Source organism: Amblyomma mixtum, chromosome 5 (assembly GCF_055824585.1).
Source record: "Amblyomma mixtum isolate Tamu chromosome 5, ASM5582458v1, whole genome shotgun sequence".
In the NCBI taxonomy this organism is placed as follows: domain Eukaryota; kingdom Metazoa; phylum Arthropoda; class Arachnida; order Ixodida; family Ixodidae; genus Amblyomma; species Amblyomma mixtum.
In genome coordinates this window covers 161,844,272-161,860,402 of record NC_143016.1, presented here as the reverse complement: position 1 = coordinate 161,860,402, position 16,131 = coordinate 161,844,272, and the positions used below count along the sequence as shown (strand labels likewise).

Here is a 16,131-nt window from a genome sequence, read left to right as displayed (position 1 = left end):
AATGGTATATAGAGACATGTACTGTGGAGTATATTAGTGATTATGGACGTGGAAATTGCAGAAGTCGCAGTTATCGAGTAGCAACGTATAATTCCGCTACCTTTCCTATTCGCTTGGAGCGCACGCAGCGCCATCTGGCGGCACCCAATAAAACTACTTACTACTCCTCCTCCTCCTCCTCGCAATGCACGCCACTGCCAGAACCGATAGCTCGCGATGGCAGCGCCTCCTGCTCGTCTCGTTCGGACGCAGTGGGGTCGTGCATAGAGTTTCTTACTATTACCTAGAGGGAACGCTGGTGACCCCTCTATGGGAGTTTTCATGGAGACCCCTCGAGGCCACTTCAGCCACCATGGGCGCTCAAAGCATCATGGGGCGGTGAGCTACCGACTGCAGAACTAAAACTTTTGGCCAAAAAATAATAGAAAAATAAAGCTGTTAGATAACTACGAATGTCCTACCAATCAATATCTTGTCTAATGATTGCAACAAACGAGCAGAAAAGCATTTAAGTGCAAAGTTTGGCCAAAATAAGAGAGGACTAGCTTTCCTATTGGCCAAGTGATGAACACTCAAAAAACTAATATTGCGTAATTAACAGGTGCACTTTTAAAAGTAAATATGTTTTCAAAAAAAAATGTTGTTGCTTAGATACTTTGAGAGGTTTTTTAATGGCATTTCGGAAGAGTAAAACCTTTTATTTGCGTCGTGTGTCGTCGCGTTTTCACTACTATGGCTTTTGCACACTGCGTTCGCGCGAAAGTCGTCTGCGCACACACGGACAGCGTTTTTGGAATGAAACATCTTAGTAATGACACTCCGTGTTCCTGAAAAAGTACGACTGTTCCGCAACAAGTAGCTCACCGCCCCTTGATGCTTTGAGCGTCCATGGTGGCTGAAGTGCAGCGCCGCCAGCTTTCCCTCTAGGTAATAGTAAGAAACTCTATGGGGTCGTGCGGGAACGCAGGAATGGCGGTGAGCAGCGAATAACGCAGTGGACATCCAATGCACGTTCACCACGAAACTTGTGGCTTGCTGCCCGTTGGTTCAGCGCGGAAGCTATGCTGGCGTTCGTGGCATCGGGTTTGTCCAGAACGATGTGGCGACGAACTACTACTGCAACTTGAGTTTAGGTGAGAAGTGGGAAAGAAGAGGAATGAGAAGAGGGAAAAGCAGAAGGCGCTATCGCGTCTGCTGTTAAGGCGAAGCTTAAGCGTCCTCCTCATTTTCTTGGAGGTGGACACCAACGCCATGTAAGTAAAGCGAAATTGAGGTGTCTACTAACCCAGGAAGCCCGTTGTGCGCCTTTCCTTCGTCAAAATCAATGCCCTCTGCAAAGTTGTCAACGCCAATAAACCGAATGAACGCCAGCGGACCATTTGATTGGTTTGGTTTGGTTTTCTCAGGTAAGGAAATGGCGGAGTGATTGCCACATCTTGATGGACATCCAAACCGCACTGTAAGGAAACTGATAAAAAAGGGAGTGAAAAAATAAAGCAAGAAAGAGGCAATTGAAATTTGTTTTTTGTGGAAAGGAAATGACCAGTATCTGTCTCACATCTCGGTGGACACTTTAACCGCCCTTTGAGGGAAGATTAAAGGAGGGAATGAGAGATGCTGTGTCACGTGGCTGCCACAACACCACCACTCCTGTGCTTGGTTAAATTGCGGCGTCGATCACCATGTCTTCTCTAGAGCAGTGGAGCTTTCGCCTGAAGTGGCTAGAAATTCTTTAGGTGCGAGCATGTGCGCAAGCATCCCACACAATGCACGCGGCCGGACAATAAGACGGAGATCTTTTCTCAGGCGTTCTCACTCGGTAGCAGCGAGGTAGTAGACGAAATATTTCCGCCGAAGCTCAATGTTTTTCGGCAAGCCCGACGTGCCGCTGCTGTAGGCGATCACGGTCACTTCGTCTTGGCTGCCGCGGTCGTCGTCGAACGTCGCCTCGTTCGCCTCCCACTGAAAGGGCGACACCCACGTGAAGCCGGGCATGTCGTCCACGGACAGCTTTCTCTGGAGCAAACGGGACGAGGGATGCGATGAACAGATAATTGAGTCATAAAAAAACCCATCAGCTATTCGAAAATGAAATTTCAAAGGGAAGCGCTGATTCGAGCTAAACCTATGGATTGACGCTGTCAGGTAACAAACGAAACCGTTTGAGTAAGCAATCTCAATAATGATGAAAGACTACCAGACACGATGTTGCCGGATTTCGGAATACGCGTATGCTGCTGTACATTCTTCAGTGGCTGCTGTTGTGAGCCGGTTTTTTAGCCTTGTGCTGTCAATTTCGCGTTCCTCGAGCTTTGAGTACGCTTCATAGTAAGAGGTGGAAATAGCAAAGCAGCAAACACTGATTCCATTTTCAATGTATGCAGAAAAGGCTTTCATAACTTACCGTATATTGCCGATTATACGTCGACTCTAATTATAGGCCGACCCCCCAACTCGCGAACCCTTTGGGATAAAAAATGTTATACTCCGAATTTAGGTCGACGCTGTCGCACCCTGCGGTGCTAGCTCGCCCAAAAAGTTTTTTGGATTGGATTTCTAGCTGTCCCATTTGTATCAAATATTGCCAGCCCGCCCAGCTTTGGCCGTTTTTCCGTCGAACGCCCATGGTTTGTCGATAACAAGTTGCTATCGTATTAAAACAAACCTTTGGTGCATATCTCGATTAAATTTTTTTTACACACATCCACTTTCGCTCCGTGTCTGACAACTATTAAGAAATCACGAGTGCACGAGGCAAGATATTATTCTTGACTCGGTCGAAATTACTTTTGACCCCGTAGATAGGCCGACTTTAAGACTCCTCATATACGTCGACTCCGATTATAAGCCGAGTCCCCAACTTTGGAAGGACATTTAAAAAAAACGTCGACTTATGCGCGGCAATATACGGTAGTGTGCTTTGCACAAATGTATGTGCAGTTATTTTCTAAGCAGAACGATCGACCGATCTTGCACAATGTAGCACTGGGCTTGTATTATCCTTAGTTTGGCGGGTAACTAGTACAAGACGTGAAAGAACCAGCCTTGAAATGCAATATGATGTGTTGAGTATATAACATAGAAAAAGTCAGTTACTTATCAATCGTGTTTCATCCGAAATAAAAAGTGCTGCTAAGAGGAGAATACTTTCACAAATGACTGCCAGTTCGCTGTCTGCATAGTGGCAAACATAATATTTAAAGTATTCACTATCATGTTAAATTTCAGAATCGCTTCACCATATTACCATTTTATTGCATACATCTGCTTTCTACAATGCCTAATTGATTGCTTGGAAAATTCACGAGTTTTCCCATTTAGTGACTCCTCAACAATCATACCTGTTATGCATCAAGACGTCAATTACTATCATGTCCTCGACCAAATTCTGCGCTTTTTTATTCTTGCACTTCCTCGTTGGGACTCGATACTTTCATCGCACGGTCCTTCGTACGGTCCTTAATTTCATGTTATATGTGCGAATGCTGGTCATGGACTGTTTATATTCGAGTGGGAGAAATGTCCAGTAGACAAACCGCTAATCACCTTGAGTTTAAACTCCGGAAGCAGCGAAACGAAGCAGTCTGCAGTGAGCGAGTCGGTAAGGAGGTGAGTGACATCCAAACTCCTGATGCTGGCCAGGTGTTCCACTGCAATCGGCGAGGACGGTAGAGGCGAGTGAAGAGTTGAACTAAAAGGTTTGGCTTATATAACTACACAAGCTTTACCACGCATATTTTGAGTGCTCGTAGAGTAGACCATGCCGTGCTTTCTTAACCAGCTATCACTAACGCGGTTAACTTGTGTTTCTTGACTCAGTGTAAGACAGACGCAGCCGAAAGCTCAAGACCGCATAGTGGAGATCTAGCGCTGATACACGAACCGTATAAACAGAGCGGGTTTCCTTTAACAGTTACCGCGATATCTCCACTATGAAGCCCCAGCTACCCCCGCTCTTGCCTTGTTTGCTGTCTCAAGAAAGCAGTTGCACTCGCAGTGATCCTCGCAAATGTTGGTTCATTCTAGGCTTCATCGACCTTGTATCACAAGTGGCAATGTGCTCGACTATAGTAGCATCAACTTTAAAAAACAGCAATCAATTACACTTGCCACAGTCCATGGCCTCCAGTATTACTTCACTAGACAATTACAACAGTTGACAAAATCATTTTAAAGATTGCCAGCACCAAACAAGCCAAACACCAAATTCTTTAGCTTACAGTTGCATATAGTGATTACGTTCTTCTTGAGGCAAAACGAAAAGCTTTTGCAATGGTCTACTTTTCGTCACGCAAGAATTGCGCTCGGCGGTCCTGAATATGGCCGGAGCTTCACAGCGGACATAAGCTGTATCCGTCTATAGGGGCCATGCAGAGGGTCCTTCGCCGCTATTTCCCGAATGTACAGTTGTTCGTGTCAGAGGGAACGCCGGAGCCCATCGCATATTTCCTCGAGCCTTACTTGTGACGATGTGCGGCAGCCGCTTTTCGCGAAATGGTGAAAAAAGGTTCTGCCATCTTCACTGCTGCCAGCACTTCCCCCAGTGTCCGCCACAGATAAGGAGAAACATTGGAATGCTCTATTTTGCGCTATCGTTAGCACTTTTCTGAACTACAAAGTTGGACGCAAAACATACATGAAGGAATTGAAAATATAAATGATGGCGCCATTACTACAAAGGCCAGGTGCATTGCCTGCCGTTGCGACGCCGACCGATTATCGATATCAGTACTTGCTGATTAAATTTTCTGCGCACTGTAGGGACACGGGCGCGGCGGCTCTGCCAGAAGCTGGCAGAGCGGCGGAACTCTGTTCGCTCAGCGATACAGTGCCTTTACTGCGGGCTTCGCCTCCCAGGTAGTCTCACAGGTTTTTAAACAGCGACTTTTTCACAGAAAACATCAGGTTCTAACCTAAAAGGCACCAGACAACCAGAAGCAATGGTAAAGTATGTGCACATTGTTAGCTCTTGGTACAGAAACCAAAAAAAAAAAACTTAAGGGGACACTTAAGCTTCCCCTTAAAGGTACGACGCAATATGCTTAATGGGTTAATGACAATAGACGAGGCTAATTAGCCGAGGCTAATTCTTGGCTAACATTCGCAGATCCCTGGAAGCCCTCAGAATACTCCTGGCGATGTGCAGAAGTTAAGTGGTGTGCCATTGCCCTGCTATGGCAAGTGCTGCCATTGGTGGGGCTTGTGTGATCCAGGTTGCTCTCCGCAAACAACCTGAGTGCTTTCCACCAGAAACCGCGAGTAATAATTAATTTAACTGCTACCTGTCACGCTGGTCAGTTTGCTCACTGTCTGGTGGGCAGGTTGTGATTATGCCGCAGGGTCATGAGATTTAGGTGTTCTACTAACGTTGTCGGAGCAGCCGATTGCTCCGACCTCTCTGAGGCTTTAAATGGTCGACTCCGCAGACGCCGACACCGGATAGGATAACTTCATTTAGCTCTAGCGCAAGTACTTTTATGCGGTCAGATGAGTTCATCTCCGCAATGGTCGGTTGCCCTTATTCCAGGACTCCGCTGGATGCTTCCGTCAGCTGAGCTCGCCGTATCAGACCGATCTGGTCTTCGCGGCAGTCTCTGGAGAGCAGACCTTCCCATTATTCTGCCTTGGGTTTGGTATAACTGGAACGACGTCTACTTTTTGACATGCCCATGTTATGTGATACAGGGTAGGATTTTCATGGCACCACGGAGAATTGTGCGCGTAATGTGCGGGGTGAATTTTACTTAGAGGTGTTTAGCTTTGGATATGACCCCGTTTGTAGTTGTCTCCATGTGACAGCGTCTTCTTTGTTTAAAGATTTGTGCAGTAGTGGGTACTGCATCTTGCTGCCTTTGTAGTTGTTGAGTATGGCCGAGTATTCCTGAGGTACTGGCAGGAATTCCTCAAGGTCGTTGACGTTGGATGCTCGGTAGTCAGTATCTCCGCGAGCTATCCTGTCCGCCTTTTGATTTCCACCCACCCTCGTGTGCCCCGGTATTCAGATGATCATATGTTTTATTGGCTTGTGTGGTTCTGCATCTGTTTGTTGCGTCTTGCAGTCTACAGAGCGGAGTATGCGGAGTGCTTTGTGACCGGCTCTGGAGCAAATATAGTTGCGGCAGGCAGCTTGTTAGTCGATAAGAATTGTCAGTGACCGCCCAGTCGAATAGCCCTCCGGCGCCGCTAGAGCAACGGCCGCTTCTTCAGCCTCGGCTATCGTGCAGTCAGGCGCTGGTCATCTCCTGTAATTCCGAGTTTACTACAGTTGCCACTGCTTTGTTGGTGTCTTGTCCACTTGTCATGACGTATGTGGCACCGTCCACGTACACTGGTATGCGTATGTTTTGTGTGAACGGTCGGCTCTTGCCTCTAAGTGGTCTTTGTGAAAGTTAGGGTCCATGTTTCTTGTTCTTGGTGCCACCTTGAGGGTACTGCAGTACTCATCGAGGATTGTTTCGGTTCTCAATATTTCCAGAATTTGCTCGGTGTAGCCCCGTTTTTTTTTAAGAGAACTCTGTCTGTAGGGGTCGGTCTAGTCTGCGCATTTGGGCAACATGCTGCGCTTACCGTAGGTCTTCGCACGTGTTGTTCAGTCCCAAGGGTAAGAGCTCTTCAGTTGAGGTGTTATGGGGTACAGGGAGCGCGGTTTTTTACGCTTTATGTAAACTCGTGTCCGCCTGTTGCAGTTAACTCTTTGATACGGTTGTAGTACGGGAGACTACGTGGCCCGGCTGAACACAAGGCTCCTGACCAGCTTGAGTGTGTCTTCTTCTAGCATGCCATGACGTCTATGCGAGATGCGCGTAATCATGAGGGCCACTTGGAGTGTAGATGCTATTAATGGCGCAAGGGAATGAGTACAGCGCTGATTTGACTGTATCCACATCTGTAGGGCTCGTATGACTCTCTTCTCTGGTATTGGTTCTCCTTCGAGGTAGACTTTTAGTCGCAGCTCTTTACTGGTAGGGACTGTCCGGTTCTGTTTCGCTGTCCACACCCGTATGAACTCAGATTTTTCGGTCGAGCATGCTAGCCCTCTTCCTTTGACGCAGTTTTCCACGCAGGTGGCCGCTTCTTGCAGCCTATCCGTTTTCTCGCCCAGTGAGCCACTATTGGTCCATATGGTGATGTCATCGACATAAATGGCATGGTGTATGTCGTCGATTTCTTTTAGTTGTTACGCCAGTCCGATCACGGCCACGTTGAATGGCGTGGGTGAGATGACCGACCCTTGAGGTATTCCCTTCTTTGGCTTTCGAAACTTCTATGACTGAAGTTCTCCCATACCGATGGTTGCAGTTCTGTTTCATAGGAAGGATTTGATATAGCTGTGAATCCTTCGCACGCAGTTCAGGTCGTCTAGGCACGTAAGGACTGCTTCCGGGCTCTCATTGTCAAAGGCCCATTTGATGTCTAGGGCCATTATTACGTTTTTTCCATCCCTAGGAACGTTCCGAAATACATCTTCATATAATTTAAGGAGTACGTCTTGAGTTGATAATTTTGCTCTAAAGCCTAACATGCTGCGAGGGATCAGTTCTTTGTCTTTCATGTAGTTTCGAATTCTCTGCGTTACCACTCGCTCGTGTGGTTTTCCTGGGCGTGACGTAACCGAGATCGGTCTGATGTTTTCTATCTGCAGTTTCTTGCCTAGCTTGCATATCATCACCACTTCGGCATGCTTCCACTCCTCAGGGACAGTTTCACCTTCCCAAGCTTTGTTGAGGAAGTGTGTCAGTTCAGCGATCAGCGCATCACCGAGGTTGCGAATGAGTGCGTTGTTTTTTTATACACCCGCGGCCGTATTTCTGGTGGCGTTTCGTATGGCCGCGTAGACCTCTTCTAAGTGATGGGTCTGTGATTAGCTTTATCCTCTCCCCGGTATGGGTCGGCGGGTTCGTGCTACCAAAGCATTTGTCACTCTGTCTAGGAGTTCCGAGTCAGTGCCCTCGAAATGGTGGATCAACCGGTATATGGCTTTACTGTTTTCTGCTTTTGTCTTAGTCGGATCAAGGAGCGCTCAAGGATATGCCATGTCCGTGTCGTGTTTAGCGTCCCACTGAGAGAATAGCTCAATTGTTGCCAATTTTGTTTTGCCAGCTGTGTGGCGTATTCCTCTGCTTTCGCTGTAATTTCCGCGATCTTAAGCTTGAGTTTCCCTTTACTAGAACAGAAAACTGGGCAAGTTGGAACGGATTCATCTTAATACAGCGCGATACACAGGACGAGAGAAAGAAACAAGAGACGACACGAGCGCAATGTTTTACGTTTTTGTTTTTCTGTCTCCTGGTGAGTCTACGCCTAGCATCCCAGAGTTTGAGCAGCCGACCGTCCACCTCGTGTGTTTCCGCTGTTCGTTTTATTCTTTTGGTATACTTGTCTTGCGTATCCCTTAGCATGGTTCCCCATTCCTGTATCTCATTCTCGGTAAAATGGCTGTGGCATACTTCGCTGAACGCATGAGTCCGTTATTTTCGCCGTACCGAACTGGCGTCTCAGCCTGTCTGAGTTTACTTGCGTCTTGAGTATGTAGTGGTCGCTGCTAAGTTTTCCAATAGTTTCTTCCATTGTGTTTGTCCGATTCCTCTCATGAATGTGAGGTCAGGGCAGGTGTATTTGCTTACGCTATTCTCAACCCTGGTAGGGGTTGCTGGGTCGGTGAGCACGTTGCAGTTCAAGTTATCTGCAACCTCGTCTAGTGTTTTACCTTTAATGTTGCCTTTTTGGTACCCTTAGCTCTTGTCCATGGCATTGAATTCCCCAAAGATGAACAGCGTATTTTTTTTCGCTAGTCTGTGGGCACCGTGAAAACGTTCAATTAATTTTGGTTTTCTTTGCTTCGGCAGGTTGTACACGTTCACGATGAATACACTTCCCCCTTCTGTTTTCTTTTTCAGTACGATCTCTACTATCACAAGCTCAAAGTCAGTGTTGGTTGTGCTGTTGTGATAGATGGCTATGGCTGCCTTGCTCACGAATATGGCTCTTTCCCGTCGTGTGGCTATCGTAGCTGGTGCATCCCATGAGAGTTGGTGTCGCGCTCGTTTCTTTAACTGCGATAACGTCAGGCGGTGTCAGCTGCGTGTGAATGAATTGTTGGATGAGGCCTTGTTTCTTGCGATGGTCCCTGCAGTTCCATTGCCATATATTAAGATATCTTGTTTGCGCTGGATCGTGTTAGCCATAATTTAGGTTCTTGAGCTTCTGTTATTGTTCGTTCCCTGGGACGTGGATTGATTGGCGAGAGCTGCTAACGCAGGGTGGTTGTAGGCCTTTTCATTGATGTTGTCTGTTTGTTTTTGTTTGCGGAAGGCACTTCTTAGCTCTGCTGTCTTTGTACGTGATGCATCATCCATTGCATCATTTGTTGCATAATTTGCTGCATCATCTGTTGTGTTTCCGCTTTGAAGTTTGAGCGTTCCTCCTCGCTCATCTGCAGCGAGGAGTGCGCTTGTGTAGCATTCGACTGCGGGGGGCCATTGGATTTTAGGTCGTGAACTATCTTTGTGACTTCCCCAATTTGGCGTCCCAACTCGTTCTGTTTAATGAGGGCAAGGTTTAGTTCGCGCTTAAGTGCTGCTTTCTTCGCGTCTCCATGCTCAATGTCACGGTTGCGTGCGTTGTTTGCATAGGTGTTGTTTTTGTTACCAGTCCCACCCTAGTCTGGAACAACCCCGATGGCATGGGCTCTCCAGCGCACCTTGTTGCTGCTTTTGTGGGCGGATCCGGTTTCTTCGTTCTTCCGGAGCTGGTTACTGGCATTCGTTCCCGCAAGGGGCGGCAGGGGGAAACGACTGGGACCGCGAGCGGGATCCCCAGCAGCTCTGTGATGTCTCTCCCTCCGAGGTGAACGGCGGCGGCCGTCTGCTGCGGTCACCGCGGCTGCGGCGTCTGCTGTCGCGTCTCGCGTTTCAATTTTTATTATTGCTGAGGGTGATCTTGGTTCGGTGACTTCTGACTTTCTTGAGTCATTCGCGGCATTCCTTCGACCCGGTAGGGTGGGCTTTACCACAGACAACGCTCTTGGGTGTGCCGGAATGTCCAGCCCGCGGGTTTTGCGTTCCGCACTGGCTACACACACGCACATTCGGTGTGGGGCACACGTCGAAGCTGTTGCCTAAGGTGGAAACACGTTTAACACACTTGTCTCGTGGGGCGGCACAGGTAGCATGCCGTATTGCCCCCTAACATATAAATACCAGCGCAAAACAGCAGGACACACGACGAAGAACGAGGACACATAAGCGCCTTACCCTACTGTCTCGCCCCCGTAGTAGATATATTTTGGGACAATGGGAGCGTCAAAGGTGATGACGGCTGTCTTGGTTTTTCCTAACATCAGGGTGCTGATTATGGTGACTCCTTGGGTGCACACTCGTAAATGGGCCTTGAATTCTTCCGCTGCCATCCCGGCATGAATTCCGTGTATCATGCAACGTTGGACATCTTCCGGCGCGGCTACGTAGGTGTTCAGGCTTGTAATGCTCCTGACGAGTTGGATAACACCATCTGTCGGGCTAGTTGGTTGCGATCCATATGTATCAGCAGCGCGAACACAAGACATTGAATAGGTTGGGGCAACCGAAAAGGAAATAAAAATAATAGGCCCCTGCCTGCACCGTTTACACACAACAGGCTTAACCCAATTGCAAAATAAAAGAGGAGGCCCGTAGGCAAGTTGTAATTTGACCACCCGTGGGTGGAAAAATAAAATATTAGGGAAAATGCTACATTAGCGACCCACAGCCGAGAGAGCGGACCCGGGGAGGCTCCCCTGACCTCCCCTGGGAAGTAGCGGAAAGGGAAATGGGACGTGGGAAGGGAATGGGGACAGCGAGTTTTTTGCTCTGATCCTTCAATTAAGACAGGAAGAACGAGAAGAAGGTAAAGAGCGCTGACGAGTTGGGCAGCTGGTTCATGTGGGGTGTTCACGATTATGACATTAGATACCGGCCGGAGCCTTATGATCAAATCTTCATTTTTGCATTGGTAGTTGCACGCTGCGACTACAGCGCGGGCTACCTGGTGGGTGTGAAGCAGTCTGACAGCCAGTCGCTTCTTCGGTCGTGGGATAATTTTTAAGTCATTTTTAGGGAGCCGAGGCAACCTGCGCCTAGGCTGGTTTCGCGTTCCTTGTCCGTTGGCGTTTCCGCCGGCGGCGGCTGGCCCTCCGTCGGTCGGGGTGACTTGTGTTGAGTTGTGTTCGCCGAGATTGTTTTGGGGGGTTGGGTTGTTTCCCGCAGCGATCCGTCTGCTATTCTTTTGGAGTTTCTTCTGGCATTTGGACAACGTCAATTCCCAGCTGGCGTCATTGTTGTACAGCAGCTGTACAGCCTGCTGTACAAAGGAAATTTAAGCAGCCATCTAGTAGCGGCGCTTATCCTAAGCTGTCAAATGACCCGACGTTTCCCCATGAACGTTACTATTTTTGAGGCGAACGAGGTATCGTTTCCAGTGGAACGATCCAGAAGCCATGCCACACATAGAAGGCCACCACCGTCCGCAAGATGTTGAAGTAACGAGCGTTAGCTGTATGGTTTACTAGAATTGATACGAATGAGGTTAATAGGAGGTGCTCTAGTAAAAATATGAATTTGTACGTTTATTTCACCATATGATAAACACACTCACAAAAATTTCACTTGTACATACTGCTACCAACTATCACGCAAAACACTACTTAATATCTTCATTGGCACCATCATCAAATTTTCACTTTATCGGTTAGACGAAATGTCGTCTTCCATAACACTTTCTTCGTCATCCTTGGTGGTTGTTTCTACAATGCAATTGTAGATAGCGCTACAAGTCTCAATGCGCGATGAGCTGTTTTCTAGTTGCCACAGATGGCGCTGTGATCTCAGGCGGATAGCAAACCCCACGAAATCTCGAGACATAACGAGTAGTTGCTGCCAGAGATGGCGCTGTGATGTTAGGGTCGTAGCAGACCCCACGAAATCTCGAAACGTGATGAGTAAAAGGTAACGCTTTTCAAATCAATCCTTGTAGCGAAATTCTTACTTCCGAAGGACGAGCGACGAGCTCTTGTTCTTGATGAGAAAAGCACGAACTTAAGGCGGCTGACCCCTTCCTATACTAGAAAGCACGAGCTGATGTGCGAGTTGGTTGTACATGATATGATTGAAACAGCGCAAGGCCGAAGGCCTAAAAAGAGAGCAGAGGAAAGGAGGAAAAGGACAACACAGCGCTGAACTAGCAACTGACATTTATTTGGCACGCTGCGCGTATAAATACATTCAGGCACCAAAATAGAAAACAACGCATAGAGAAATTCATGCACCAGGATCCCTGCAAGCAAACACAAACTAAGAAGTGCGATTCAGGAAGCGAAGTTCTTTTTGTGATAAAGACACTGATGCAGCACTTACACATGTATCACCATACTTCTTGATATTCGAAGCCTCGATAATTTCCCGACAAAGCTGGTCTTTGTTCCTAGCAACAACTCGGCAAACATTAAACTGTGGGGTGCAATCACATTCACGGCAATGCATGCTAAGGTTACGAGACTCTTTGTTATCTACATTGTTGCGGTGCTGCCTGAGCCTATCATTTAAGCACTGTCCAGTCTGGCCAATATAAAACCTATTACAAGTGAGAGGAATGGAATACACGACATTTTTTTGACACTTCACAAATTTGCATTCATGGTTTTGGGGCAATCGGGGGAAGTTTTCCCTGGGTTGTTGACACGCGTACACAAGCTAGATAACTTAACGGGGGCCGAAAAAACAACATCCACTCCGACTCTTTTACCAACACTTTTCAAATTATGTGAAATCTTGTGGATATAGGGAATGGCTGCTACTCGCTTACTTGTTTGACGTTCAGAACTGGCGGAGCATTTCAGTTTCTTCAACAAAACTTCGGCCACAGAACTTCGGTTTGTGGTGTATTTTCCGCTGTTCTTGCCCCTTTGGACGTAACTCATGAAGTTCCTGTAGAGGACACAATTAGATTTCTAGACTTGAGCCTGAAGTTTTCACCTTGCAGTGTGTGCTGGTCCTTCGAGCCTAGGGCCAATAAACCGTTGCTACCTTACAGTTCCGCGCACTCGAAGCTTGTTAAAAGAGGAATTGTCATGTCAAGCTTCAGGAGTGCACTTACAAAATCCTGTCTACATCTAACTGAACGCAGCTTTAGTAACCAGGTAGAGAGGCTTTCTGCTAGTGGCTATCCGCTTCACGTGCTTTCTTCTGTGGCCGAAGTTTTGTTGAAGAAACTGAAATGCTCCGCCAGTTCTGAACGTCAAACAAGTAAGCGAGTAGCAGCCATTCCCTATATCCACAAGATTTCACATAATTTGAAAAGTGTTGGTAAAAGAGTCGGAGTGGATGTTGTTTTTTCGGCCCCCGTTAAGTTATCTAGCTTGTGTACGCGTGTCAACAACCCAGGGAAAACTTCCCCCGATTGCCCCAAAAACCATGAATGCAAATTTGTGAAGTGTCAAAAAAATGTCGTGTATTCCATTCCTCTCACTTGTAATAGGTTTTATATTGGCCAGACTGGACAGTGCTTAAATGATAGGCTCAGGCAGCACCGCAACAATGTAGATAACAAAGAGTCTCGTAACCTTAGCATGCATTGCCGTGAATGTGATTGCACCCCACAGTTTAATGTTTGCCGAGTTGTTGCTAGGAACAAAGACCAGCTTTGTCGGGAAATTATCGAGGCTTCGAATATCACGAAGTATGGTGATACATGTGTAAGTGCTGCATCAGTGTCTTTATCACAAAAAGAACTTCGCTTCCTGAATCGCACTTCTTAGTTTGTGTTTGCTTGCAGGGATCCTGGTGCATGAATTGCTCTATGCGTGGTTTTCTATTTTGGTGCTTGAATGTATTTATACGCGCAGCGTGCCAAATAAATGTCAGTTGCTAGTTCAGCGCTGTGTTGTCCTTTTCCTCCTTTCCTCTGCTCTCTTTTATGGCTTTCGGCCTTGCGCTGTTTCAATCATATCATGTACAACCAACTCGCCCATCAGCTCGTGCTTTCAAGCTTCATTTCTAGTATAAGGGGCCCTGTTTTTTCGTCATGGTTTTCTCAACCACATCGCCTTGTGCAATTCATCGCTGTGGCTAACTGCAAGTCCAGAACGCTAGGATTCTGCATTCGCAAAAATTTCTTCCACCCGAAGTGCTGGCGTTTTTTGGGGGCTTCTTGCCCTCAGTCAGCCATGGCACAAGGATGTGCAAATTTTTGAGAGCGGAGTGGCTACGACAGGCCAGGTTGTGCCAGGATCACCTACGGATTCTTCTTCAACTCTCCAATCAGCCAGCTGGTTGGAAGAATCAGTGGCGCGAACTAACGCGCCTTATCCACAACACCACAGACGTCTGGTGGCAGCAGCAGCTTCCCGCGCTTCGTAACCTCGTCCCGAAGAAACATCGTGGGTTCGTAGGCCAGGTTCACAACTTGAGCGGCGCTCCGCTTCCGGCCCATGTGCGTCATGTGCTGGATCTTGGCCCAAAGTTCGCTGTTGAGCCCCGAAAAAGTACACCAGAACTTCTTGCCATGGTAAGGCACATTTCCGGATATGCTCCAGCTCCTGAGGCCAGCAGATGCATCTCAGAAGGTGTCGACGTTCTAACGCGCCCTAGGAATCCGGCTAAGATCCTACCCTTCAATAAGACTGTGGACTACCTACGTGACAATTCTTTGGTCCTGTTGACTGCAGATAAGGAAGGGGGTTTTGTCGTTCTCTCTAAGGATAGTTTCAACAAAAAAGCAATGGATGCCGTCCTGTCGGTGTGTAGGGAGGGTAGAAAAACAAGTCTTTCGAAGTCTAAATGCAAGGTCAAGAAGTTGTGTAAACAGAATAACTTAGACAAGCTGTTTACCTCGATAAATACCTGTAAAATAGCCAGCTTGAGTATGTTTTTTACTGTTAAGACACATAAAACTGACGTGCCGTTCCGGGTCATTGTTTCCGAGAAAGGCTCTTGGCAAAAATGTTTAGGACAGTTTCTGAAAGAAAAACTAACACTACTACCAGTTGACGATTCCTTCCAGGTTAAGAATTCCCTTGACGTGATTAGCACTCTAGACTACTACCATGACAAGCAACTGTGTGCTTTTTCTATTGACGTAAAGGACTTGTACTACTCCATTCCGCATGACAGTCTCCTTCTGTGCATTAGGGACGTAATTGAAAATTATGGTGCCATTCGCTTTCAAAACGCAGCCGGCATGTCCGTCGAGAGCTTTTTAGAAATGTTATTAGCCTACCTTGAATCCACGTATACAGAGTGGGATGGTCGAATTTTTATCCAGAAGAAGGGTATTTGCATAGGTTCCTGCATTGCTCCAATTTTGAGTGATTTCTTTTTAGCAATGCATGACAGAGAATTAAGTAACCGCTTAAATGGCACAGCGGTTGCGGCAGTTCGTCGCTTAGTGGATGACTATCTTGTTTTACTGACTTGTGAACGCGAAGCTTTTAGTAGGGAAGTGTCCAAAGTTTGTGGTGTATTTTCCGCTGTTCTTGCCCCTTTGGACGTAACTCATGAAGTTCCTGTAGAGGACACAATTAGATTTCTAGACTTGAGCCTGAAGTTTTCACCTTGCAGTGTGTGCTGGTCCTTCGAGCCTAGGGCCAATAAACCGTTGCTACCTTACAGTTCCGCGCACTCGAAGCTTGTTAAAAGAGGAATTGTCATGTCAAGCTTCAGGAGTGCACTTACAAAATCCTGTCTACATCTAACTGAACGCAGCTTTAGTAACCAGGTAGAGAGGCTTTCTGCTAGTGGCTATCCGCTTCACGTGCTTTCTTCTGTGGCCGAAGTTTTGTTGAAGAAACTGAAATGCTCCGCCAGTTCTGAACGTCAAACAAGTAAGCGAGTAGCAGCCATTCCCTATATCCACAAGATTTCACATAATTTGAAAAGTGTTGGTAAAAGAGTCGGAGTGGATGTTGTTTTTTCGGCCCCCGTTAAGTTATCTAGCTTGTGTACGCGTGTCAACAACCCAGGGAAAACTTCCCCCGATTGCCCCAAAAACCATGAATGCAAATTTGTGAAGTGTCAAAAAAATGTCGTGTATTCCATTCCTCTCACTTGTAATAGGTTTTATATTGGCCAGACTGGACAGTGCTTAAATGATAGGCTCAGG

General features: G+C 47.1%; 1 protein-coding gene across 1 annotated transcript in view; it reads right to left on the bottom strand.

Annotated features, from left to right (window-relative positions):
- The window catches only part of LOC149344339 (uncharacterized), a 138,490-nt gene that overhangs the window by 67,018 nt on the left and 55,341 nt on the right, over positions 1–16,131 (bottom strand). Inside the window, exons 3-4 of the mRNA XM_089547218.1 lie at positions 3,547–3,650; positions 1,817–2,016 (exon numbers count right to left, since the gene is read on the bottom strand). Of these exons, the coding sequence (XP_089403344.1) occupies positions 1,817–2,016; positions 3,547–3,650 (304 nt within the window). The remainder of the gene's footprint in view (positions 1–1,816; positions 2,017–3,546; positions 3,651–16,131) is intronic.